Below are 25,834 nucleotides of genomic sequence, written 5' to 3' on the forward strand. Positions count from 1 at the left end.
CCGTTTATCGTTATCGTCACGCTCAAACCCCACGCAACTCGTATCAAACTTAGACTGGAACCGTTTTTTCTTGACTTTTCTTGGCTGATTTGATTCCCTGACGCGCGCGTGAACGCTCTTTCCGTTTAATTTTCCTCCACAAGCATTTGGCGCTGAAATATCAAACCGAATTTTTAACAATAAACCCAATCCGCCCCTGAACCGGATACAAAATAAATCAACTTTTTATAATTATAATTATTAATTCCATTTACAAGCCGTATGAAAAGCCACAAATAAAAGTGCGTGAGCCAAAAAACCGAGTTAATTGAAATGGGCCTAGCCCAAAATACCACTTTTCGTTTGTTTTTTAAATAGTTTATTTAACAACTTACCCATAACACAAATAAAACATTTACTCAAAGTAAATTGTGTGTATAAGCCCCAACTACAAAAATAATAAATGTGAATTGTGCAATAATATAGCAAAACAATTTCTATAAGAAATTTATAAGTGAGAGCAACCACAAAAATATTAAAATTCAGAATTAATAAATGTTATGCAACTTAGAGTTATAAAGTATGTAGTGTAACAAAAAAAGTAACAAAATCGTAACAGTGGAACGTAAATACATATATACAATGTATACACGCATACACACGCAGGCAGTCCACCAATACCATGGCATCCTATGTACATAGCGGAGCCTGAGATACCACGCAAAAGGAACGGCTTACATTTTACGCCAAGTTTTTAGCGACATTTGCACCACAAAAATAAAAACCAAACCCACCAACCGAAGAGAAAAGAATCGAAACGAAACGAAACGAAATCAGAGCCAGTGCCAGAGCATTCCAATCTGATTTTAAATGCGAGCCATCAGCCGCCACCTACCTAAGAGTCGGGAGCATCATTAGCGCCCCCCATCCGTGGGCACCTTATCCGCACAGGCACCGCACACATACACGCACGCAAGCGCAGGTCTTGGAGATAGCAAAACTATTTTCGCTTTGATTTGGCTTTTGTTTTATTTCCGCATCGAAAATGTGGAGGAAAGCGACCAAGTTAGTCGTGGAAACGACATCACCATCAGCATGGAGGAATACGCGTCGTCAGGGACAAACAGGAGCACCGACAACTGCAGCAGCAACAGCAACAACCAGGCGAACGAGGACATCAACAGCACAAGGATTAACCATCACATGGTCCCAGCTTGCCGTTGTGGTTGCTGTTGCAATGCTGCTGAACTGCAGCGTCTGTCAAGGTGAGTGTGTGGTCGATGGTGTCGGTGTGTGTTTGCACTTTTACACATGTAAATGTGCATATATATATTATGTACATATGTATGTATATGGATCCAATACATATACGTATAGGTTATTGATGTCCTTGTGCGTGGGGGGGACACTTTTACTTTTACTTTTCGTTGACTTGACAGACTTGACCACAATATATGTACATACATACATAAATACCAATACCAATATTATCTTGTGGTTTGTTTTTCATCTCTGCCAGACAGCTCAATAAATGCTCAGTTGGTCGAGTAGACTATAACTGAATTTGGCCTTAAGCAATTTTGGTTACAAAAAAAAAGAAAAAAACTTCAATTACGAGTATTTCAAGCCTCAGCTGCAGACCCTCAAGACCCCCCCAATTGAAGCTTGGGCGAGTGCGAACTCAATAAAACTGTTGGCAGTATCGCGAATGATGATGCCTCTTGGCTATGGGGTACTTATAATGAATTCATTTACAAACAAATATAAAATTTGATGCGTCATTTGTGTGGCGCAACCCAACTCAAAACATTGAAAACTGATTGAGCATCTAAGGAAAAGACTACAAAAAAACAATTCGAACGCGGTAATTAATTGACAGATTTACAGAAAGCAAAAAGACTCGTTATATCATTATACTCGTGGAGAACAATTGTCAACGTAGTGTAGATCGTAATGATTGTAGCCAGAATATCCCAGAGTTATCCACCTAACAAAGTTGAGCAATTAAAGTAAAATCTCTCGAACAGGAAGCTCCCCCCACTTCTAGCCAAATGGAGTGTTTATTGTGCTTAGACATATCCCATAAGTCATGTTTGCCTTTCTCACACTCGGATCGTAGCTCGACTCTAACGATCTTCAAACACTTCCACTTCCAAGTCTTGCAAGATTCCTGCATGAGAATCTTCCATACATCCGACTCATTTGGCCTGAAGATTTTGATTCGTTTCGATATGTATAAATTATGCAAATTGGGAGCTCTAAATCAAAGCATTGCCATTCTTTTGCATACTACTTTGGCTATGACTGCTTAATTGCCATAATTAGGCAGGCCAACAAGGGACGTGGCCAGGGCTGGGTGACGCAACGTGCAGGTTCATTGAACCGAAGCCAACTCCGAGCTGGTCACGCAATTGGTCAGCGGTCAGATAATAGAGATTTGAATTGCCACACTGGAGAGAGAGACCTGCTGGGAATGAGGGGCAGAAAGGTGTTGGGCAGAGCTACAAACTGGAGCGTAAAAAGAAAAGAATTGCCTGGGAAGCGCTTTTGAGCCACAGGCGATTATAACGAATGACCAACAAAAGACAGGAAATTCGCCAGGTCTTAGCCACTCCTCAAGTTGTTTCGCATTCGTTGTGCATGTCTTTATCTAGCTGAATAATGGGCAGCACTTAATAGGCCGTGGGAGAGGGAGCCGGAGAGGGCACCTCTCAATCGATTCATTTCATTTGGTACGCAAGTATGCTTGACATTTGCTTATCAATTGCGGAAGCTGCCAAGCCGCCTGGGAACGTGAAAATTCTAATTTATTGCCAAAAATTACTCTGCGCATTATGCAAAATGTCCCGATAAGAAATTAGAGAGGAGGCCAATGAACCGCAAACAAACTAAATCATTCATATCTCGCTCGCTCGCGACTGTGACTATGACTGTCCCCACAGCCCAGTCCCCGCCCAGCCGCTGTGCGAGGTAATGCCCAAAAAAAAAAGAAAAAAAAAATACCTAGAGGGAATGGTGTAACTTGGAAACCGGTTCTCGGCTCGGACTGGCAGACTAGACTGGCGGGGCAAGGCCTTTGTGTACTTCGCCTGTACTGTGTGTTTTGGCCCAAAAGTAACACATCAAGAGACGCCTCCGACGCCGACGACGAGCAGCGACTGCTAGTGGAGCAAACAGAAGTGAGTCGGCAGCAATCTTCGTCGTCGTCGTCGTCGTCTGCAGCAGCTACAGTCCCCAGTCCCCAGTCCGACACTTACGTAACACTCACTTACTATGCTGCGAACAAACCGAAGCACAGAAAAGTTATATGAAATGCACTGCAGCGCCAGTGGAACTGCCACCGATGCCATAGCCGGGCTAAAATGAAAGTGTGTCGGGCCCAAAAAGAGTGCGTGCCTTGACTTCTTACGCATGCGATTCCAGTTCTCAGTGGTCGAAATCGAAACCAGTTTACAAACTAATTGATGTTATTGGCTCGGCTCTGTCTCGCCTGCAGCTGGCCAACAAGGCTTAGTGGATTGAGGAAGACAATGAAAGTGGCTGTGGGTATCTATGTATAATGCAGCCCACCATACGATATAATCTAGCTTGAAATATCTGACTCCCCCAATGCTAGTTAACAGGCATTATTCAGCATTATTCAGCAATGATCAAAGGGGATCAAAAAACCAACACACATACGAGTACGAGCATACGAGTTTTGTTAAGCTCAGCCATCTACGACATTGAATGGCATTTGTGCACATTTGTAGAGGATGTGCCCAAAAATAGTCTGCTGCTTTGCTTGTCTGCAGCCCACGCGGAAAGATTTAGCTGGATCTACATAAATCCCTTACCCCCACCCACCACAAATTCGAGTTGTGGGATGTACCAGCTAGGTGTACCAGCCAATTAAGCGCAGCGCCGATTGCCTGCGCTGCGCTACGCCTGCCCTGCTTGCACTGCTCGCACTGCTTGCCCTGTTATCCAACCATTTGAACCTCCGACTGGAGGTTGGAGCACTCTTCATTGAAATTCAATTGTCTGCGGCGGTGGGCGGTGATCGGTGGGTTGCAGTGGGCGACGACCACGAATAGGGACAGACCCACAGCCATTATGGCAGCAACAAAAAAAAAAAATAATGTCAAACTGATTTGGTTGTGAAATGCAGCTTACATCATTTCCTGTCCACATCCTCATCATCCACTCTTTGCTGTCATTGCGTATTGAACATGTTGTTGTTGTTGCTGTTGTTGTTGTGGAAATGGAAATATAAATGGGAATGGGAATGAGAATGGAGTTTGGCGGGGGGAGGCGGAGTGGTAGAGTGCAGTTTTTAACAAGCTTATCGCATGTTTGCAGTCAACAGAAAACAAACTTTTTTTTTTTCCAGCTCCATGTTCTGGCGTATCCATGGCTATGTAATCTTGCTCACACCAGCAACCAGCCACTCACCCATCCCCCCCTCCCCCCAGATCCAGTCCCGAATTTGGCACCATCTCCAACTCCATCCCAATACCCATCCACAAGGCTATCCATGGCCAAATCTCTTGCTCTCAGCTGGGGGGCTCTCGGATTTCTGTGTGTGTGTGTGTGTGGAGTAGTTCTAATGCCTTGCAGATTGTCGAGCAATTTGCAGCGATTAAATTAGCTCAAGCGTGCCGCGCAGGAAGAATTCCCATTCCCACTCCCCCCCACAAAATGAGGTTTCTCTTTCTGGTCCCCTGTTGCTGTTCCTTCTGCCCCTGCCCCTGCTGCTGCTGCTACGGACTAAAGTATTAAATGTATACAAAATGCTCCAAGAGCTGGCCTGGAGTGGGAGTAGGTCCAGAGTTGGGGAGACTGTGGTTGCATATGAACCACCACCAAACAGAGTCAGAGTCAGACAGAGTCAGAGAGATAGACACACACACACACACAGCAGGGGAGTGAAAGAGAGACCGCACAATGTCTGTGTTTGGTTTTGTGTTGGGTGCAAATGTGCCACGCCTCCAGCCCCCATCCATCTCGGCCAAATAATTCTCTCTGATGTTGGCGCGCAAAATGTTCTAATCTCTACGCTGGATTTACACATTGCTTCCCGCCCCACCCACTTCATCAGCCACCCACTCCACTTCACTCCACTCCTCCCCCGCCCACTCTGCTGCACTCGCGACTCGTTGGTTCGCTCGTTCCTTCCTCCCTCCCTACATTCCACGCACATCAACCACATTGAAACTTTCTGTACATATTTGAGTTTCATTTCGTTTGTGGCTACGTTTTTCGGCTAACACGAAGTCATAAAATTGAAATAAATATAAATGCGAGTTGTGCCAATGATTTCCAGCTGAGCGGCTACGCCTCCGTCCAAGACAGGGGGCGGCGGCGGCGACAGCACAGCGTGTCGCTTACAAATCTCCCAAGAGTGCCGGGCTTACCACGGAGCAGATAATGCGCACGAGGATTTGAATGTCCTTCATGTTTCGTGTGATAACAAAATAAAAGGGATGCTCTCTCCCCCTTCGGCTGAGCGACCTTAGGGGTAACATTTTTTGTTGCATACTTTAGGTGACACTGTACAGATAGTGCACTATAATTCCCAACTGGTTCTAGTCGTGGGGGCATGGAACCCCCGATGCAGAGCGGAGGAAAGCATACTTACCTGGCGTAGAGGTTAACCGTGATCACCAAGGCGTGTTCCTCCGGAGTGAGACTTGGCCATTGCACTTCGGCTTAGTTGACCTCTGCGATTATTCCTAATGTGAATAACTCGTGCGTGTAATTTTTGGTAGCCGGGAATGTAGGGTTGCAAATAAATAAAGACCAACGAGATCTCCCCGCGCCCCCCCTATACCACACAGGAACATTGAAACTTACCTAGTCCCATATAATAGCCACTACACATTACCACGCCCCCCCCACCCACGCCCCCCCACCAATACGGCCCCCCGGCCCCCAGGCAGCCCCCCGCCGCGGACCACTATGGGTCCCCCAATTGGTAGCGGTACAGGTTACATCCTTGACCGGGGCGGGTCAACTGCGGATGTACCCCAAAACCGTCATCCGGCTGTATCCCTGCAATTGGGTAACAAAACAAAAACACAACAACCAAACAACCAACAAAACATAACCAAAAACAAAGGTAAAACGCCGGCCCTCAACAAAACGAGCCACCACAACGCCCCTCGAACCCGCCGACATACTCGCGTGCCGTAGGCCACATCCCCACCCAAGTGGAATACTTACGTACCCCCTCGTCGCGAACCAACACCTCATTAAGTCGGCCCACGGGCCAACCATTGGGCGGTAAATGCCCATGAGCAAACTCACTAACTGAACCATCGCTCACTTGCACCCCCCCCCCCCTTCCGGCGCATGGTGACTGAAAAAACGTACCACTAAAACGCCAAAGTGGGAACGCCACCCAATAGTGTCCCCAATGGGCCCCATGTTGGGCTACAGTTGCGCCCCACCCCACCCCGCGCACGTTCAGAAGTCAATATACCGAACCCATAATAGAGTAATTATAAAAAAACAACAAAGAAAACAAAAAAACCACCCAAAACCTTACCCAACCAAACTCATTGGGGCTTTACCTAATTAAAAAACTATGGCTCAAACGAACCTTTTTTAAATTTTAAAAAATGGTATTTTTTAACTTTTTTGGAGTACCTTTTTTCACATATACCGTCTCTATGAGTTAGTTCGAAGCGGGAATGGTGCCGGGTAGTGTAACCTAATAAGTCTAGAAAAATCAAATAAAAATAAATAAAACCAACCTCGTTCATCTTAACGGCTTGCAAGCAAATCGCCTGTAGTCCTTTGTCTTTTATGAAGTGTGCTGTTATTGTGAGGAATGAGCGAGTCGAATTGGTGATGGTGACACCATCGCAGGTGAATGCTATGTGTTCGACCTCCTTCAAAGCCTCTTTCAATACCGCTGTGCACTTAGTATAGTTGTCTTCCATCAAATACGTTATCTGCGAATAAGTAATTTAATAAATAGACATATATGTATCTATTAAATGCAATGCGATGGGAGTGTTGTGGTTTTATGAGTTTTTTTTTTTTAATAAAACAATAAATAATAAAAATAATAAATAAATACTTGCCTGGCCGGCTAGGCATTTTGTATTTGGGTTGAATAACCTCATCAAATTCAAGCCTTCTTTTTCCACTGCACGTACAGCAAGTTGTCTACAAATAAAAATGTAACGCATTGGTAATAGTTTTATCCATAGGACCGTTTTCTGAAATTAAATAAATAAAACCTTAAATATAAAAACAATTTAAAAATTATAATTCATATCATATTTACCTTAAGCTACTGTGGACATAAAAGTTTTTCGATGGTGAGCTGGCTATCTGGTTTGATATTGAGCTGGTCTCACAGTTGGCTGGATTCTGAAATAAAAATGTACTATTTAATATCAATAACATCCTCACTTCTCATTCATTTTTCGAACAAACCGCACAGCTTGTTCTATTACCCATCGCCTCACATTCCATTTCAATTTCGAACAAATACCCAGCTTGTTCATATTACTTCCATCGCGTTCACACTCTTCAATTTTTCAACAACCCCACTTGTCTCCCATCCCTCCATCTCATTCATTTTCGAACAAATACGCCGCTTGTCTATCTTCCTCGCGTCCTCTCTTCGCAAACAACCCACTTGTTCATATCCCCCTCCCTCTTCGCAAACATCCCTTTCTTCCCATCGCGTCCTTCTCTTTACGTTTTGGTTCAAACCCCGCTTGTTCGTCATCTCCTCTCCTCTACCCTTATACCTTTATATATCTCATGTGTTTGTTTTTAAGGTGGGCTCTTGTGTATTCCCTGGTTTTTATTATTCTTCATAATTGCATTTACCCGAATTTTCCATGAAATGAGAAAAATTGCTTTGCGGAGCTCATACCGTTTCCGTTGGTTGCGAAGTAAATGTGACCAAACGTAAAATATCAAAAAATACAAAAAAAATACAAATATTGTATTTGGCAAAAAAATATCACGATATAAATATATTTTTTTTGAATATATCGATATATCAATATTTTGATATATTTTTGACAACCCTACGGGAATGGCGTTCGCGCCGTCCCGACATAAATAATAAATATCACAATCTTAGAATTGGTTATACTATGTAGATTGAGTGTTTGCCAAAATCATCCTCGCAAACCTATCTGTGCTACAGATTGGACATAATCGTTAATGTGGTAAAAAAATATTAATGACATCGTTGAAGTGTTAAGCGTGTTAAAAGATTCGCTTGGTTTATGCAGGGCTGTAAGAGGGCAAAAATTAAAGAGATATGGAACGATAAATACTCAGCTGTTAGCTGCTCCTCGGAACTATTTCTGTAAAAGCTGCATTACGGATTCGGCAGAAGAAGAAACGGTGGAACATTTACTTATAAAAGTTTAATTTATCATCACTGAAAGTTAAAAATTATTTCTTTATTTTCCGTTAACTGGCGTAGTGCCTCTATTAAACATATATGTATGTATATTGTATGTGTAAGAATTCGACTGATTTAATCTAGAATACAAAATCTTTAAGACTCTAGTTTTGATCGACAAATGACCGAGAACAGCGGCACTGTCAGCATTTTCGTCGAAAGCGGGGAGGGGCGATGGTAGTGTTAAAAACTCTGCTTGAAACTCTCAGGGCATATTTTAGGCAGCAAATGGTTTTTACATTTCGAGTAAATTGTATCGGGTTTCTTGCGCAATGTTATTGCAAATGGGCAATAAATTATTGTGCAAGAGTTTGTATGCTTTATGGTTTTAGGTTTATTTTGGAAATAAGATTTCCCAACTCTTAGGGTGTTGACTTACATACATATGTCCATATATATTTCCAATTGAAGATTTCATTCCTTAAGTGGCCTTTGATATTTTGTAACAGAGCAGCGAGTCTGCAGCACCATTCGTTTAGTAGTTTTCAAGCAACAGTCCTCACACTTTGCAGGAAATAAGTCGCCTAATTCTGAAATAAAGTCTGTCTGTACAAGGGGAAGCTATTCCAATAATAGTTTTTCACGACAGTCGCTTCTTTCGTTTCCCTTGGTTATTCGAGTGCGTATGAGAGACCTGCCGCATGATGCAAAGATACCTGGAGAACGGGCTTAAAACCAAAATTTGAGCTCACCTTCAGATGTAATCGTCAGAAAGTGGACTTCCTGGACTTTCGTCCTGTCTTCCTATTCTAGCCTCACAGCAAAAGATTACCTAATAATTATAGTGGTTTGTCTCTAAACATTAGGTAAGCACGGAAATTTTGATATTTCCATCAACATTGCTTTCTGTAGTCTTTGATCCCAGTCTCAACAGATCTTTCGGTTTTACGGTCAGTTAGCCTTTCAGGTACTCAAACTAACAAAGTACTCCCTCGTACTCCTTTTTCTCAATGCGTGATTTTTCTCTACTTTCTACGATAATAATTCCCAACTGGTTCTAGTCGGGGCTTCAAGGACACCCTTGAATATGGATGAGAAAAGCATACTTACCTGGCGTAGAGGTTAACCGTGATCACCAAGGCGTGTTCCTCCGGAGTGAGACTTGGCCATTGCACTTCGGCTTAGTTGACCTCTGCGATTATTCCTAATGTGAATAACTCGTGCGTGTAATTTTTGGTAGCCGGGAATGGCGTTCGCGCCGTCCCGACATAAATAATAAATTTAATTAACATTATATAGCTAGTGCATTAGCTAAACGGCTCAATCTAAATAGTTCAGTCCGTGTGCACTTTGAAAAATCAGAGATTTCAGTCTGGGCGCGACTGTAGTAGCTGAACCTGGAACCCTGAATTTTCAAGAGCTCCATTGGGTGGTTGGTGCAGTAAAAATCCTAATACAAAATTAAACTCAAATGCTCAGGTTCAAAAGTCGTTTACGGGAGCGAACGATGGACCCGCAAGAGATACATAAATATATTTCAGAGTCTGCAATTTGATAAATTACTGCCATCAAAATGGAAAGCAATGATATGTAATTGGAACAAATGTCTGCACTGCAAGTCCCAGAGAAAAGGTTTCTGGTTCCATTGCTCATCGATCATTGGGGAGGGCTGGCAGGCGGCGCTTCACTTCAGAGCCCATTCCATTCATTAGCAGAGCCCTTGTTTAGTTTTTGGGTTCGTTCCTTGGTCCAGCCTCCTTTTTCGCGCTTTCCTATTTATTTATCATCATTTATTAAACGCTTTCGCTTCGCTGCCAAGTCTTGGGGGGCTAGCCCAGCCCAGCTCAGCTCCCAGCGTTTGCCAAGAAAGAAAGAAGGCCTGCTCCGTCCTGGCCGAGCTCGGGCAAAAAATTGTCGCTGTCAGATTACGGTGCAATATTGCTTCCAGTTGCCATATCCTGCCGCCTTTCCGCCCAAATGCGAACGAAGATGGGAGGACAGCAGGGGACAGGAGAGGACTCCCCCTTTTTTGGCTTTGACACAAGCAACAATTTACTCGGTTTCAGGTTAAAGTCATATCGTTAGCATTAACGCTTTTTGATTTTTATTGAGTCAGCTAAATTTTATTCGATTTGGCCATCCCCCCACACACACACACACACACAACACACATGCTCGAAAAGACAAATACAGATGCAGAAAGAATACCAGCAGCATCCCATCGCATCCATCCCCTGTCAGAAGGGTACAGGACAACATTCCTGGGGAGGAATATTTGCCAGCTTTAATGAGGTTGGGCGGCCAACCAATGAACCCGCCGGCAAGGGGCGACCTGCTTTCCGTTCTGCTCCGTTCTGCTCCGTTCTGCTCCGTTCCGCTCCTTGCCTTTGCTTTGCTCCCGGGTGGAGAGAGTCTATCTCGGAAGTAAATGAAAATTTGATTTGGAATTTCGTGTGTCCTGGTCGTGCGTGCGTACCAGAACACAGAGCCGAACCTCCCCCAACGAGGATACGAATGATGATGATGATGTTAAGGCTGATGCGGAATGAGGATGAGGATGCGGAATGAGGATGCTGATGACGACGTCAAAGTCGAAGATGGGCATGTGATAAAATAAATTACGGGCAGATTAGTGCGAATTTAATTATCATTTGTTCCTTTGATGTCGCCGCCGCGCCAAGCAAATAAACGAAATAAATATGAAGATTATACGAACAGCTCGTCGCGTCGCCCTCGCTCTGTGGCAGTTATAACATCATTAGCGAGGTTTCCCTCGACGCAGTTAGCTGCGCGGAAAATGTCACACTGGCTACCTGTATTTTCCAACCCAACCCCTGTCGTACCCTGGCAGCACCTACTCTGTACGTTCCCTTGCCATATAATTTCCAACTGGTTCTAGTCGTGGCTTTAAGGACACCCTTGAGTATGGCTGAGAAAAGCATACTTACCTGGCGTAGAGGTTAACCGTGATCACCAAGGCGTGTTCCTCCGGAGTGAGACTTGGCCATTGCACTTCGGCTGAGTTGACCTCTGCGATTATTCCTAATGTGAATAACTCGTGCGTGTAATTTTTGGTAGCCGGGAATGGCGTTCGCGCCGTCCCGACATATACGAATACATTTCAAGATCATAAACCAAATAATCCCGCTTATTGCTTGCTTGCTATGCCTAAGCAAATATTTGATGTAAACTGAAGAGAGAGTCAATCAGTTGTCCATCCATCATCATCGCAGCCATCTGTCGTGCAGGGAGATACAAAATCAGATACAGAATCAAATGCACTGGTTGCCTGTGGTTACCCCCACTCTGAACCCACTGACTCACCCACCCTCACCCTGGCTCAGAGTTCTTCATTCGGCTACGGCACTTGTCTGGAAGGAATGTGGTAACGAGAGCGATAGCCAGGAGCAGCAGCCAGCAAGCAACCCTCTTGGTGGCAGAATGCAGATTTGGGCAAAGCCAAAGGAAGGGGTTGGGTTGGGTCCGGGTGTCACATCTCATCGTCATCCCCTGCTAAGTACCCCTGGCAACCCGTTAATTTACAGAGCTTATGTGTCTGCCCCTTTCTCAGGAGATCTGCCTGCCCTGCACTTAAATGCGATTGGTAGATTGAAAACGTTTATTGTTTTCTGTGCGTACCCAAAGCGCATCGAATGGTTGTCCGGGTGATTCTCCTTGAGCTCCTGCTCCCGGACAAATGCCGGGCAAAACTCATTTGGGAAAGACTGAAAATGTCACGCAATGTGGGTCGTGTTTCCATCTGTCCGCTTTAGCTGTGTGTCCGTTTCGTTTGCCAATCAATTTTCCTTTTGCTAGCCTGGCAACAAGTCAAAAAGAAATCCCCCAGCTCTCGCCTGGCAACGTCATTGCCACCGCTTGGCGTTGCCGCTGCCGTTGCCTCCTTTTATTTTATCGGCTGTGAAAAATCTTATCACTTTCAATGACGAAATATCTGGGCGACTCAGTTGTAGACGAAGACGGGCCAGGCCATGCCAGGCCAGGCCAGACACAACCACTCAGCCAGCCAGAAAGATAGACATGTCCATTGACTATTATTTGCTGTCTTGCCATTCTCCTCCATCGAACTCTCCACCTTCCTGGGAATACATCCCATCGAACAGAACAGAGCAGAACAGCTACCAAACATTATTAACAACAACCATCAGCGGTCGTGTGCCGGCTGCCTGGGGCCGGTTCACTTCATTGTGGGATAGATGGATGGGGATGGCATTGGATGGTGATGGGCTGGGCTGGTGATGGGATGGTGATGGTTGTATCTGCTGCTGCCCGGACCTGCTGCTGCTCTGGAGGAGGGAGGATGTCAACGTGCTCGTCATCACTTTGTATAAATATCCTCGAGCACGTACATATATTTCATGGGGCCACGTGCTCTGCTATATATTTGAGCGGCGGTCCAAAGACTTTGGAGATTAATGCACGCATTAGTTGATTTAATTCATATTACGGGTACGGGTACGGGTACGTGGCTACATGGCTACGTGGCTACGGGGGTACGGGGGGGTCTTCTCTACAGTTTCTGTTGTCCTGGATACCGTAAGCAATTGAGACATTCCCGGGGAATACCCTGGCAACAACGGCACAAAACAGCGACGAGGCCAAGCCACCCTCGGAATGAGCTGACGGCATCAGGATTTAATATGAAATCATTTGCTGGAACTTGCACAAACTGAGATTGCAGCGAAAGGATTTGCCAGAGCGATGGATAGGTAGGTGGGTAGCAGCAGATGCCTGCCCCATGCCCTCCATGCCCCCTGACACCTTTCGTGGCTGCTCCTCCTCCATTGATTGCTGCTGGCTTCTGTTTAAACATTTGGCATACATTTGCATTGTTTAGCCAGGAGCGGAGTTTGCTGCTCTGCAGCGTCAGTCTTAGCATTGAATTTCAATATATTTCATGGTTTTCAATCAATTTCAAGCCGAAATCCCAGTGGGAATGGGTATGGGAGCGGGCATGGGAATGGGTCTGGTATGGCAGCAATTTCCCCGGGGACTTGTCAAGAGGATTGCAAACAGAGTTGACTGACTACTGACGCCAGAGCCAGAGCCAGGCCAGTTCGTCATCATCATCAGAAGCAGAAGCCAGCAGCCAGCAGCCAGCATCCATAGCGGTATGAACATCGACAGTTTCAACGGAGAGAGAGTGGGAGGGAGGTAGGTAGCGAGGGAGGTGGGTGAAACTTTTTTTGTATGGCAAAGCTCTCTGCAAAGCTCTCTTCGTGGATTAATTTGTACAGAGCCATGCAGTGCGGCTGGCTGCTGCTGCCTTCTCCTGCTTTCCCGCTTCTCTGTCTCTTTGTTCGTGTCCAGCAAATTTCTTGAGTCTTGCGGATTATGAATCCGTAGAATCAAAGGCAGCAACTACATAAATATATACATGCATATACATATATACGAGTGTACCTGAAACTGCACTCTGAATTGAAATACGAAACTCACTCTGAAAGTTTGTTTAAATGAAATTTCATTACAACTAACAAAAAACCATCTTTCCATCTCTCACTCTCTCTCAGCTGCCAGACGAGCACCGCCGGAGCCCTACTACGGCCGCTACATCGGAGATTTTACCAACTTTGCGCATGGCATCAAGGTGGGTATACGACCGCCTATCTATCCATCCTAGTTTGATGATGATACTATGATATATATATTCTGACACTTTTTGCTTGGATCCAGGGTCACATCTATGCCGTGGACGAGTCAACGATGTTCGTCAAGTCGTTCGCCTACGACGGCACCGGACCGGATGCCTTCTTCTGGGTGGGCAAGACGGCGCGCCCCAGCCCCGATGGCTACATCATTCCCTATCCGGAGGAGTACAAGGGCGTGTGAGTATATTGGAAACAGCCCGCCATATTTCGGGTTCTCTATTGATGGTCAAAGCACAGACCGATTTGGGGGCTGTGGCTCTGAATGGGGCTCTAGCTGTGGCTCTAGCTGTGGATGCTGATGTCCTGGCTACTCAAGCGCAGCAGGGCCATTTCCTACTCGTAGTGTCTGGGTGTTTGTGTGTGTGTGTGTGTGTGTGTGTGTGTGTGTGTGTGTGTGTGTGTGTGTGTGTGGGCCATGTATCCTTGCTGACTTTACGTTACGCACGGCTGACAATGAAACCACTTTCAAAAATTAAAAAACATTTTTCATCTCGCCTGCCAGTTGTGCCCGTTTCTCTCCCTTCCCAGATCTCCATTGTCGCTGCTCTTGTTGTGGATGTGAATGTTGATGTTGTTGGCGTCGCTTCGTTGCCTCCTAATGTGAAAAACTCATTTATTTCTTTACGTTAGATTTGCGGTCATACATATGTGGAGGCAGCCGCCCCCAGTTCCAGTTCCAGCCACAGTCACAGTCATAGCCGCCACAAACAGCAAACAATAAAAGCCGCAAGACAGCAGGAAAAAGAGCGGGGGGGGAAAAAAGATAGCGAAGCTGGCAGGCTCTTGCTTTGCTTTGCGCCGCTCTTGCCACTATTTACTTTGACTCGCCACAAGGTTAAGCCGCTCAACTATTTACCTTGCCGCTTGCCTGTCGATTGCCTGCCGCTGTCTCCTCGTCACTTGAGCACACTAAGCCGCTCTTGGCCTCCGCCTCAGCTTTCAGCCTTAGTCTTAGTCCTAGTACCCGGCTGATCCGCTGGTGCATCCTTCGCTTGCTTAACTGCCGTGGCACGCACACAATTTGACGTCATTTGCCTGCTGCTTAGCCATTGAGCATTGCATATTTCATTATCACGAACAATGCAGCCCCAAACTAAGCCTGCCCTCCAGCCCACCTGCCCTCCTGCTCCCTACTCGTACTAGTACTCGCATGATCCCACTGTAACATTCATTCCCCAAAGCCCAAGGCAAAGGTAAAGTGGCCCGGCCTCTGCCCCACTCGTCATTGACATTTTCTCAGGTGCGCCAAAAGAAAACATGCCGCAGGGGAATTTTTGTATTTGATTTGCATGGCAAAAAAGTGAAGGTGTATGCCACACATGTCGTAGTCCGAGGTATCCACAGTTAAAGATATTTTGGAAACCCACTAAACGATTAGTTCTCAATGTTTGAAAGCCATGAAACTTTGTTTATGCAAAGATACTCGAATATAAATTATTTTTAATTGTTGAGCAATTCTCACGTAGCGGATAAAGTCCTAAGGGCTAATCCCCAAACGTTGTTCAATCGAACTGAGCGCAAATTGCTTTCTGCTACGCTGCTTTGGGTATTATGCACATACCGATTGGTTTGCCTTGAACTATACTCGTATTTGTGTGTGCTCCAAACATGGAAAATCCTACAAAAATCCTACATTTCAATAAAATATAAGCTCTTAATCGTTATAAAATAGTCGATTCCTTTTTGTTTGGTACACCGCTTTTTACGTGTGTTTTCCATAGAAATATATTTTGGCCAAAGCCAAAGAATAACAGAACGTTTCGTGCGGAGAATAAACGAGCCAGCAAAATATACCTCCCCACTGCGCAGGCTCTTTACGCAGTTCCATAAAATAAAAAAATATATATATATATATATGTATATATAAATGTATCTAAGAGTGTTTACGCGTTGGATTTTCCACATTCGAAAAATAGAAAGCTGCTCAGCGCTCTGCTTTGGCGTATCCACGCTCTCGAAGAGGAAGAATGAATCCTTTGCTTTTGATGATGTTTGATGATGTGTATATGGCAGGCAGGCTAACACCAAAGCAAACCAAACCCAACCAAACCAAATCCAGAACTCAGCAGCGAGAGCCCACAGCCGACGCCAGGCTATGCCGGGTCCCCCGAAAACATTCATATTGTAATCGACTTTAATGCGTTTCATTGTTGATGCCACGTGCCGGGCTTTATTAGTTCAATGTACAACGATGGCATCGCCTCCATTTCCATTTCCATCTCATCCTCTTCCTTTACTTCCTTCTCCCCCCCCCACCACCAGCACACAAAGAGCAACATTTGTGTGTGTGGGTCTGGGGTTGGGGCTGGGTGTTGGAAGTGGAAGGCCGGAACGCCGCAGCGATTGCACGCTTTTACGCTTTCAGACACATTACCCATGCCATGCCATGCCATGCCATACCTCCTCCCCCTACCCCTCCACTACACGACACAGTGCGAGGAGTACATTACCGGGTGCACCTTCTGACATTGGCAGGGAAAGGTGGCGACGGAGGGAACGGCATGGACACGATGATGATGATGATTGCTGTATTATGTGGCGCTGTTATTCAAACAAATTGTGCCCGTTTATTATGTCTAATGATTCTGATAGACTCGTGCGCGATCCCCCATTCTGCGGGGGCATGCCGCCAAGCGATAATTGATAGATGCAACTGATTGGCAGGCAGCCTGTCCCCAAAGCTTCACACTCACTCTCACCCCTTTTGCCACAAGTCTCTCGTACTGACACTGACTCTGCCACCGCCCCACCTGCTGACGGAAGAGTGAAAAGAACGGCAAGTGACAGCGCGCCTCAGTTGGCTTCTTGCTAAGCTTCTCGGGCATGCCAATCAACTTTAATTATCCCAACTGTTTCTGGCGGGCTTTGCTCCGTTGAAGGGCTGCCAATCCGAGTCCTGATGCAGCACCCAGCAGCCAGCTCCCAGCTAACAGCTCCCTGCCAACAGCTCCTTTGCTGCTCACTTCTTTTTGTGTTCACGCTCGCTTTGCCTTGCAGGGGAGGGGTTTGGTGTGGACCGTCGCAAGTGGGGAATGTGTCACAATGGATGCATCGAGCATAAGTAATTAAATTAGAATTTTTTGAGAAGCATAAAAGCGACGCCGTGCTGATTAACGCCCGTTGCCATGACAATGGGGGAGGATGACGCCGCCACGTCGCCACGCTGCCATGCCACTCGCCCAACCGCTGTCCGCCTGCCCGCCCCGGGCTGTTGTTCATTTGCATCTCCGTTGTTGCATGGGGCACGGCACCCCTTTCCCTTTCCCTGCACCTTCGTGTTGCTTGCTTGCCTTTTCGCTTAATGCTGATTTATGCAGATTTCATTAAAATTTGCTGCATGCAAAATGAAGTTTTAGTTTTGTCCTTCATTGTCGTGTTGTTACCCCTTTCTCCTGCCCCTGCCCCATCCCACTGCCCCCCCGCATTGTGTTAATCAACACTGACAACGCAGCCGCAACACGAAAAACAGTTTTGGGCTGTCGACTTGCCTCCGATTCTGCCCAGCGGATGATGTGGCAAATGGCTTTAACTCGATTAAACAGCAAAAAGTTGATGGCAATACCCAGAGCGCACCCCAGCCCACCCTCAGCTCGCAGTACACAAGCACAGCCTACCTCTACCACCCTCCCTGCTCTCCACTCAGCCATCAAGTAGTTTCGCCTGTTGCTGTCACTTCATCTGCGCGCTCGAAAGTAGGCAACTCATTTCACACACCTCAGAGGGGGCGGACGGTGGACAGCATATTGGAATTGTGGAAATCTGGCTACAGGCAGGGGATATGCAATATATGGAAAATTCTTGGATACGATGGAACTGAAGATCTTTAGCCTTGAAATGGATCAACTTTATCTATAGCGAAAAAGGGGATTGTATAGCATTCGTATTTATAATAGCTACGAAAATTGAACACAGCCCGAGCAACACTTATCAAATAGTGTACTTTAGAGGCAGATACCCCCCTGGTACACCCTCTCCGTTTATGCCTTACATATCCGAGAGATTGCTCTTCTCAGCAAAAATGCTTTGCTAATTGTTGTTTGCTGCTTGGATGATTAATGCCAAACCCAGCCACCCACGCCCCCACCCCATCCCACCGACAGAATTCCACCCACGCTGCACTTTATTACAAAATTTAATTGAGTAGTCGTTGCTGGGACTCATCTGTTCGTGGTCTGCCGCCGACACAGGCGACAAGTGTGGGCGGAGGCAGGGGCAGGAGCGGTGGCGGTGGCTTCGTCACGGAAACATAAAATATTCATAATAATTTTTGAATATTTTTGGTGGTGGTTTCCTCACCGGCCTTTGTGTGGATGAGGTGAGGAGTCGGTCTGCGGTGTGGGGCACAAAGTATGGTATGGTATGGGGTTGGGATGGGGGATGGGGTTGGGAATGGGGATGGGTCACTGTGACGGGATGATTGGATGGTTTGGTTTGTCTGCTGAGTTGGCGCGTTTTATTGTCCGCAAAATGCTGGCAATTGTTGTGCGTTTTGTTTGCCAGGCGAATGCCAAGCGAGAGAGTCAGCAGGATTAGGAGGGAGTAGCGGCAGGGCAGCGAGCAACAAGTTGCAAAAAGTTTTCCAGCACGAAAATGCTGAAATATTGAAATGCCAAATTGGCGACGGCTTAGGGAGAGTGGCGCCTGCCCGCCTGCCCGAACACACACAGAAATATGGAATGGTAAGCCCTTCCTCGCTGTAGGGACAAAATGCTCGCAAAGCCTTCCTCTTTCACTTGCTCTTCCTTTTTGAATTGTGTATTTCAACTAATTGGGTGAAAAGTGCACAGAGGGAGCGAGAGGCTTGGCTTCTCCTATTGGCAGGCAGGCAGGCAGGCTTCATGAGAGCAAACAGAATAAAATCGATGGATGGTTGGATATCTAATGGTAGGAGTTGTGTCTGTGTGTGTGTGTGTGTGAGTGTGGTCTAAGTGCATCAATAAATGTCGAACTTGCACAGAAGAAGCGGAGAGAAGCCGCCTCTCTGCCTCGACTACCATTGACAAAGCGAGAGGACAAGCAAATCAAATAAAGCAACAAACATATTTGCCATACGGAAGCAGTAATGGAAGCAGAAATCGAAAGCAAACAGAATTCGAAGAAAACTGCTCCTCCGATACACTGGAGAAACGAAGACACTGGAGACAGAGCGACAGATGGGGGGATGGTATCTCTCTTGATACATTTGATGCTCTGTTGACATAGAACCATTCAATTTGTTTTGGCTCATTAGAGGAGAGGACTGTTGCAACTGTTGCCGGAATCTGGAATCTGTACAGGGACATGGACATGGACACATCGAGGTCGTGTCGACCTCTGACCCGCTGTCAACGTCATTTCAAGGGTGTTGGCTAAGTGCTTAGCCGTGTCTAATGCGGATAGCGTGGCCTGTCCTGACATTCATTAGACAGCGACCTTTTTCGTGACTGACTGACTGACTGACTAACCGACACCGACTGACACTTGTCCCAGTTCATCGATCGTCAACCCCCACCAAGCACCCTCGAGAATCCCTCTCAATCCCATCGCCCATCGCCAAGCTGCATGGCTGGCTGGATGGATGGCTGTGCACTTGCTGATGAATGAATATCCAGCCATGACGACAGCCCAAAGCCAGCAGATACACTCACGCTGGGAAGCGAATCCAACCCCCTTGGGATTGGCATACTTAGACTTCAAGTTGATTACCCCTACCCCTCCCTGCCATTGCTTCTTTGGCAAATAGTGGCATTCGGTTCGAATGTGTCTGTGAGTGAAGTTGTGACCGTACAATCATCTCTTGCTAATTACACGAGCATTATATTGTGATAATTTCCGCCAAGTATGCCAAGGCACCAACAGACATTCCCACAGATGCACGGCACAATGATAGATGCCCCAAAAAGTAAAAAAAAAACGTCACTAATTGGCTTTAAGCTTTGAGCACAATGCAAAAAGTTGTAATCGGCATCGCCGTTCACTTGGGAGGGGGCACGGGAGGAGTATTCATACGAGACGTGTGTAATGCCTCGCATCGTTGCATTAGCCATAAATCTTCATCAGAGTGTGCGCTTCATAAATAATGCGAATATGTGAAAATGAGAAATGTTTGTGGTTTGTCGTGCGTTCGTCGTGTGGTTTTTGCCGCACATTTAATGGGCCCCCCCCCAGCAACGGGGCATTCCACTCACCCCAAGCTCCTGTACATACACACATACATACATATATGCAATGCATGTATATGCCACCTAATTGGCTGTGGATGCTGTCCGTAATGAACTGTTGCATTTTGTGACTGTCTTCACATTAATCCAATGCCATGCGCTCGTCCCACTAGTCCCGTACTAGTAATGGAAGTACAAACTGAAGGCGTGCCCCAAGGGTGGATACTTTGGCATGTTTAAATTCCATTTTGTCGCTTTAATTGTGGGTGGGCTCCGTTTCGGATTTAAGTTTTAATAAACTATGCATGGGCGGTACATACATGTCTGCAAACAGACAGAGAGAGTGGCCGTGGCCCCTACAATATTTAATCTTTCCTCGTTTTTTTTTTGTGCTTTGCTTTTCCACCCACAGAGATCCACCCATTCTGCAGGCCCACAATAAAACGGACATCATACTGCGCTTACCCATGGGCAAAAGGATTAAGGACATTCGCTGGCTGTCAGTGTGGTGCAGACGCTTCACGGTGAGTCCTCCTCCCCTTATCTGTTTTTTTCTCTTCTTTTTTTCTAAATTGGTTTTTTCTTCTGTTTAAGATGGCACGCGCCATCCTCTTAGATTTATGTGTGTATTTAGCCGGGCTCTAGGCTTTCGTTTTTTTTTTTTTTGTAATTACATTTTTGTAATTTAACTGCAGCAGCACAAAAAAAGATTTTACCATTATGCCTCTTGCCTCTCCATCGATTTGGTCTTAATAATCTTCCTAATGGCCGATGGGTTTGCTCAGACAAGCCACTTATCCTTTGAATACATATATATATATATATCGTGTATATATATATCCTTCGTACATAATGGACACTCTTCTTAGGGCATCCAGCCTTAAATTTGCTGCTGTATTTTAGTCTTTTGTTCGGGCATTGTGCAGATTTTAATATGGGTCAGGCCGTCCGGGCAAGTGGAAACTTTGCTTTCATTAGAGTTTTAGATTTTAATTACACTTCTGCATATGCAAATCTATTGGCCAAGAGAGCACCCAGCACACCCAGCACCCAGCAGCTCCCCCTTCCATCCTAGCTGCTTAAGTTTGCCTTGGCAACTCTGCCCCATGGCACGGCACGGAGCAGATTTCGTTTGTTGTACGCACACAAAATGAATATGGAAAATGCATTCTCAAATAAAAATCTGTAAATTGTTAGCCAAACTCTTTGACTCGATTTTTGGGGCGCGATGGGTGGAGAGGCGAGGAGCCTTTTTTGGGGGGGGGGCCTGGGCCTGGAGTTTGCTGCTGCTGCTGCTGCACGGTCGAAAAAAAGATGGCGGCCGTAGTAAAATAAATTACAGCAGACATTTTTGATTAACTCAAGTGGTTGCATATAAATACAGACACACTCTCCCACGCACGCACACCAATACACTGGCTGCTATGTAGATACACTCGTAAGGAATACAGGGTGCCCATTTTGTATCTGTTCCGCTCTCTCTCGCTCTCTCTCTGCGGTGTCTCTGTGTGTGTGTGTGCGCTACGCTTCCTTCCATTGACTGACAGCCAAAAAACTTCTTGGGGGCTGGCTGGCTGCCACACACCCACACAGAGGCATCCACATTGGGGTTAGTTTGTGTGTGTGTGTGTGTCCTTGTGTGTGTGTGTGTCCTTGTGTGTGTGTGTCTGTATGGGCGAGTTTTGTTTGTGGAGTTTTGAGCGCGCATGCCCGGTTTTTTTGTTTGTTTGTGTGTGTAGTGGTTCATGGGGTTCATTGGGGGGCTATTGTGGCTTAGGGTAAGGGGTAGCCGGGGTAAGGGTGTGTGGCCCCACACAGATGCATTCATTAACATATATTATGTACAAATGTTTTTGGGTATACAACAACAAAATGTTTGTTTGTTTGCTTGCTTGCTTAGCGCCATGTCAAATGTAGATCATATGTAGATTGCATGTAGTTGTAATGTAAAATAAATTTAAAAAGAGAAATGCATAAAAAAAGGATTCATTCGAATGCATCTTTATGTGTGGCTATGCCACGCCTCGACTGGGAAAGGGAAACCTGCTGACTGTAGATAAAAGATAAAGAAAAGTCCCAAAGGGTAGTCATAAAAAGTTGCCAAATTAAGCTCCCCTTTCTGGTGCACAGAACCCAAAAAAAAAACGTTTAAAATACACGATAAAAAAATCAAGAAAAAAAAAGGGGAAAAATAAAATCATATATATTTATTATAGGTTGACTTTGGTGAGGTATTCATTCCACCTGGTCTGGATATACCCAAGCCGCGGGTACTGCCCGAATTCAAGCGACTGGCCCATGGCCTGCGATCCAGCAACATCAGCGTGCTAGATGCCAAGACCTTCTACATGTAAGCCCCCACTCAGTTCCCGATTTATCTCAGGTATTTTGTTAACACTTTTCCCGTCCCACTTGCCCACTCACAGACCGAACCTGCACTACGATGGCGCCGGACCCGATGCCTACTTCTGGGTGGGCAATGGCAGCGAACCCAACATCATGGGCATAAAGGTCAGTGATCGAATAAGCGCTAGAGCAGGAGATTAATTACTTAATTAATAAATACGTTTGTCCAGGTGCCAAACGAGGTGGGATCGCTGGAACCGCTGCGGGGCTACCAGGGCGAGGATATCGAGATTCAGCTGCCGGGCAGTCTGACCGTTTACGACATCGACTGGCTGGCCGTGTGGTGTGTGGAGTACAGGCACAACTTTGGACATGTCTACATACCACGGGACATGGATGTGCCGCCAGCCCTGGGCCAGACGAAGATAACGGTAAGTGTGGGATCGAGTGAAAGTATCTATAGATCTATATAGATAGTTGTGGACCACGGACCACAGCCCGATCCATCTGCTGGCATTTGCTCATTTGCACAAAACTCATAATGTATATCTCTTTGACTTATGCTCGCCGCATTAGCCTTCATGGTGGTATTCACCCGTGAGTACTAGACTTAGCCTCATGCATGCCTGCCCCGACCCACAGCCCGAGCCGCTCCTCTAACACTCTCCCTCTGTCCCCCCATTGCAGACAACCACCACGCCCAGGCCGGTGTACAGCAACTGCCGGGAGATCCTGCCCAACAAGCTGCAGGTGAAGTGGGAGCTGCAGGGTGAGTATCTGCAGATAGAGCTCTTTGGCCGCATCACCGAGGATCAGTACATGGCCTTTGGCCTCTCGGGTGCCAATGGGCGCGCCCAGATGTCCCAGTCCGATGTGGTGGTTGCCTTCTACGACACCAATGCCCGTGTGTTCCGGGCCGAGGATTACTTCATCTCCGATTTGTCGCAGTGCGATGGACAGCGAGGCGCCTGTCCCGATGAGCGGATTGGGGCACGCAATGATGTGCATGTGTGTAAGTGATTGAAATGCCTGCATCAGCTGGTCCAGTCAAGTCTCCCACTAATCCGCAACTTTCTAGTGAGCGGGGATCGCAAGAACGGAGTGACTAGCATCCGATACAAGCGGCTGCTGCAGACGAACGAGGTCATCTACGACTCGGCCATTCCCATTGACCGCGAGGTGTCCGTTATCGCTGCCATTGGACCGCTCAATGCCCGCAAGGAGGCCAATGCCCACTCGCACACAGCCGGCGACCACAACCAGGAAGACATTCGCATCAATTTCTCAGCTCGGGTAAGTCCTGAATGTTGCCCAATTGCTAGTGGATTCGTTTCGTGACTCAAGCTTTGGGGACTTACTTTACAGAACGATCATGCGTGCAAGAGTTCGCTGTACGAGGTGAAGGACGAGAGCGGACCCAGGCCATGGCCCACGCGAAAGATCGAAGGTGTCAGGAAGTTCCGTGCCAGCATTGGGCCGACGGGTGGCAAGCGAGGCTATACGTCCATCACGGGTGTGCCCTCGTGGGGCATTGCCTGGTATGTGAACGATCTGCTGATACCTGAGATCACTGTGGAGCGTGGCCTGAGCTACGAGTTCGTCATCGAAGGCGGCAACGATCCCGCCCAGCCAGCTAGGTAAGTGCATTCTCAGCATTGGTAGGCTGTATCTCCACTAAAGATTCTTTTTTTGGCACCACAGATATCATCCATTTTACATCACGGACTCACCGGAGGGCGGACTGGGCCAGAAGATGGGTCTGGAGGCCAGGAAACAAAAGGCATACGCCGGTGTGGAATACGACGAAGATGGCAATGCCATACCAACGGCCGGTGGGTGCAGCAACTCCCCCGTAATACTCCCTCCATTAATGGATTTCCTCCCTCCCTCTTTCAGCTGGACGCTATTGCGAGTGGGAGCATCTGACCGTCGATCGTTCAGCCGAGATTGAGACTTTTGAGGAGTACGTTAAAACGCTGGTCTTCAAGTGCGAGGATGGAGAGCCGGACTATCTTAATTGGACAGTTCCCATGAATGCGCCCGATCAGCTGTACTATCAGGTTGGTCCCCCTAGAACCCACACCCACCCCCCAGAAGATATTTCATAATACACAATCTCCCTTTGCAGTGCTTTACCCATAATAATCTGGGCTGGAAGATCAACGTGGTGGACATGGGTGCATCGGGTGGCTCGGTTGGCAGTTGGGCAGTAGGCCTCATGACCTACACAATTTCAACAGTCTTTAGTCTGGTTGCGACACGTCTCCTTCTCACTGGCCATGTACTTGCCTGATAGTGTTCTGGCCGTGGCCAGTTAATTGGCATTAATTAGAGTTCAACTTCAAAATGATCCGACAGACGGGGTCTCCTGGGTCTCCGTTCTTTGAGCACATATCCTAGATCACTTAACACATATCCCGGCCCGCACAACCTACCTGCCCTATTTTTGTTTGGTACTTCCTTCTATTACTCTCGACGAATTTATGATTTTATAACGAAGCCCAGAGCCGTGTCTGTTGGGTATTGTTGGGCCGCTAGGCGATATTCACAACCAGGCTAATATCATCTGAAAAACATATCTTGATAATAATTCATAAGATGTAAAACTGTTGAAATTATGTGTATGCATGCATGTACTGCTACGAAGGGGGGTATGGGGATAGAGAGTGCAAGTGGGTAGTGGGGAAGTGGGAAGTGGGAAGTTAGGCCACAGCCGACGATCCTGTGCGGTTGATGGGAGCAGAGCAAGGATCTTTTTGTAAATTTACGAGTATGGAATTCTACTTTTTTACATGTATACTTATTAAATTTACTTATACATCTACATCTCTAGTACCGTAAAATTGTAATTTTTATAGAAACTACAACAGCAACAGCAACAACAACAAAAACCTAAATAACGAAGAATCAAAAATATTTGCAATGCGATTCCAAGTAAAGTGTAAGCTGACAATAATTATGCGACACAATGACAATAAATTGTAATGCAAAAATGAAGATGATAATAATAATATCGAATAAACCTAAACCTTAGCTGGGCCGCAACTGAAGCCCATTGGCATTGTACAATAGGAATTATAATATATTAATATACCTACAATATATAAGAATTAAGGATGGGAAAGGCAAATGCAATTTGTATGACAATAAAACAAAAATCTACAGATATGTGAACTTTTGAGGAAGAATGTTGGGTGGACAATACAATAATTTTACACAATTTAAATGTACTGAGAAAACTAAAGAGCGAAAAAAAAAACAAAGACGGAAAACTATGTTATTTAATGCTACTAACTACTGTGGTGCTTCTTGTAACAATATTAGATGATCTGTAAATCACA

General features: G+C 46.2%; 1 protein-coding gene, 2 non-coding genes and 1 pseudogene across 4 annotated transcripts; all 4 read left to right on the top strand.

Annotated features, from left to right (window-relative positions):
• The first annotated feature begins 777 nt into the window (after positions 1-777).
• LOC111082841 (protein Skeletor, isoforms B/C) lies at positions 778-25,179 on the top strand. Of its 2 annotated transcripts, XM_022379061.2 has the most exons (14): positions 778-1,244; positions 13,870-13,946; positions 14,033-14,184; positions 20,560-20,671; positions 22,364-22,497; positions 22,574-22,658; positions 22,724-22,924; positions 23,070-23,090; positions 23,181-23,505; positions 23,572-23,786; positions 23,859-24,130; positions 24,195-24,325; positions 24,390-24,553; positions 24,622-25,179. In XM_022379061.2, exons 1-14 carry the CDS (start codon positions 1,025-1,027, stop codon positions 24,784-24,786), a joined length of 2,274 nt encoding a protein of 757 aa, XP_022234753.2. In that variant the 5' UTR covers positions 778-1,024; the 3' UTR covers positions 24,787-25,179. The 2 variants fall into 2 exon arrangements, with proteins under 2 accessions (XP_022234753.2, XP_041452341.1); XM_041596407.1 differs by lacking the exon at positions 23,070-23,090.
• On the top strand, positions 5,592-5,778 carry LOC121403844 (annotated as a pseudogene).
• Positions 9,441-9,606, top strand: LOC121403853. Its single transcript, XR_005967508.1, has one exon. It is a non-coding gene; the product is annotated as a U1 spliceosomal RNA (small nuclear RNA).
• LOC121403851 lies at positions 11,279-11,444 on the top strand. Its single transcript, XR_005967506.1, has one exon. It is a non-coding gene; the product is annotated as a U1 spliceosomal RNA (small nuclear RNA).
• Positions 25,180-25,834: the final 655 nt, after the last annotated feature.

This window comes from Drosophila obscura, unplaced genomic scaffold, assembly GCF_018151105.1.
Source record: "Drosophila obscura isolate BZ-5 IFL unplaced genomic scaffold, ASM1815110v1 contig_150, whole genome shotgun sequence".
In the NCBI taxonomy this organism is placed as follows: Eukaryota; Metazoa; Arthropoda; class Insecta; order Diptera; family Drosophilidae; genus Drosophila; species Drosophila obscura.

What these genes read in the sequence shown, in the direction of transcription:
- LOC111082841 (XM_022379061.2), top strand. Translation starts at nt 1,025, where the DNA reads ATGTGGAGGAAAGCGACCAAGTTAGTCGTGGAAACGACATCACCATCA. An exon ending in ACTTTGCGCATGGCATCAAG is followed by an intron (nt 13,947 to 14,032) that starts GTGGGTATACGA and finishes GCTTGGATCCAG; the next exon opens with GGTCACATCTATGCCGTGGA. An exon ending in TGTGGTGCAGACGCTTCACG is followed by an intron (nt 20,672 to 22,363) that starts GTGAGTCCTCCT and finishes TATTTATTATAG; the next exon opens with GTTGACTTTGGTGAGGTATT.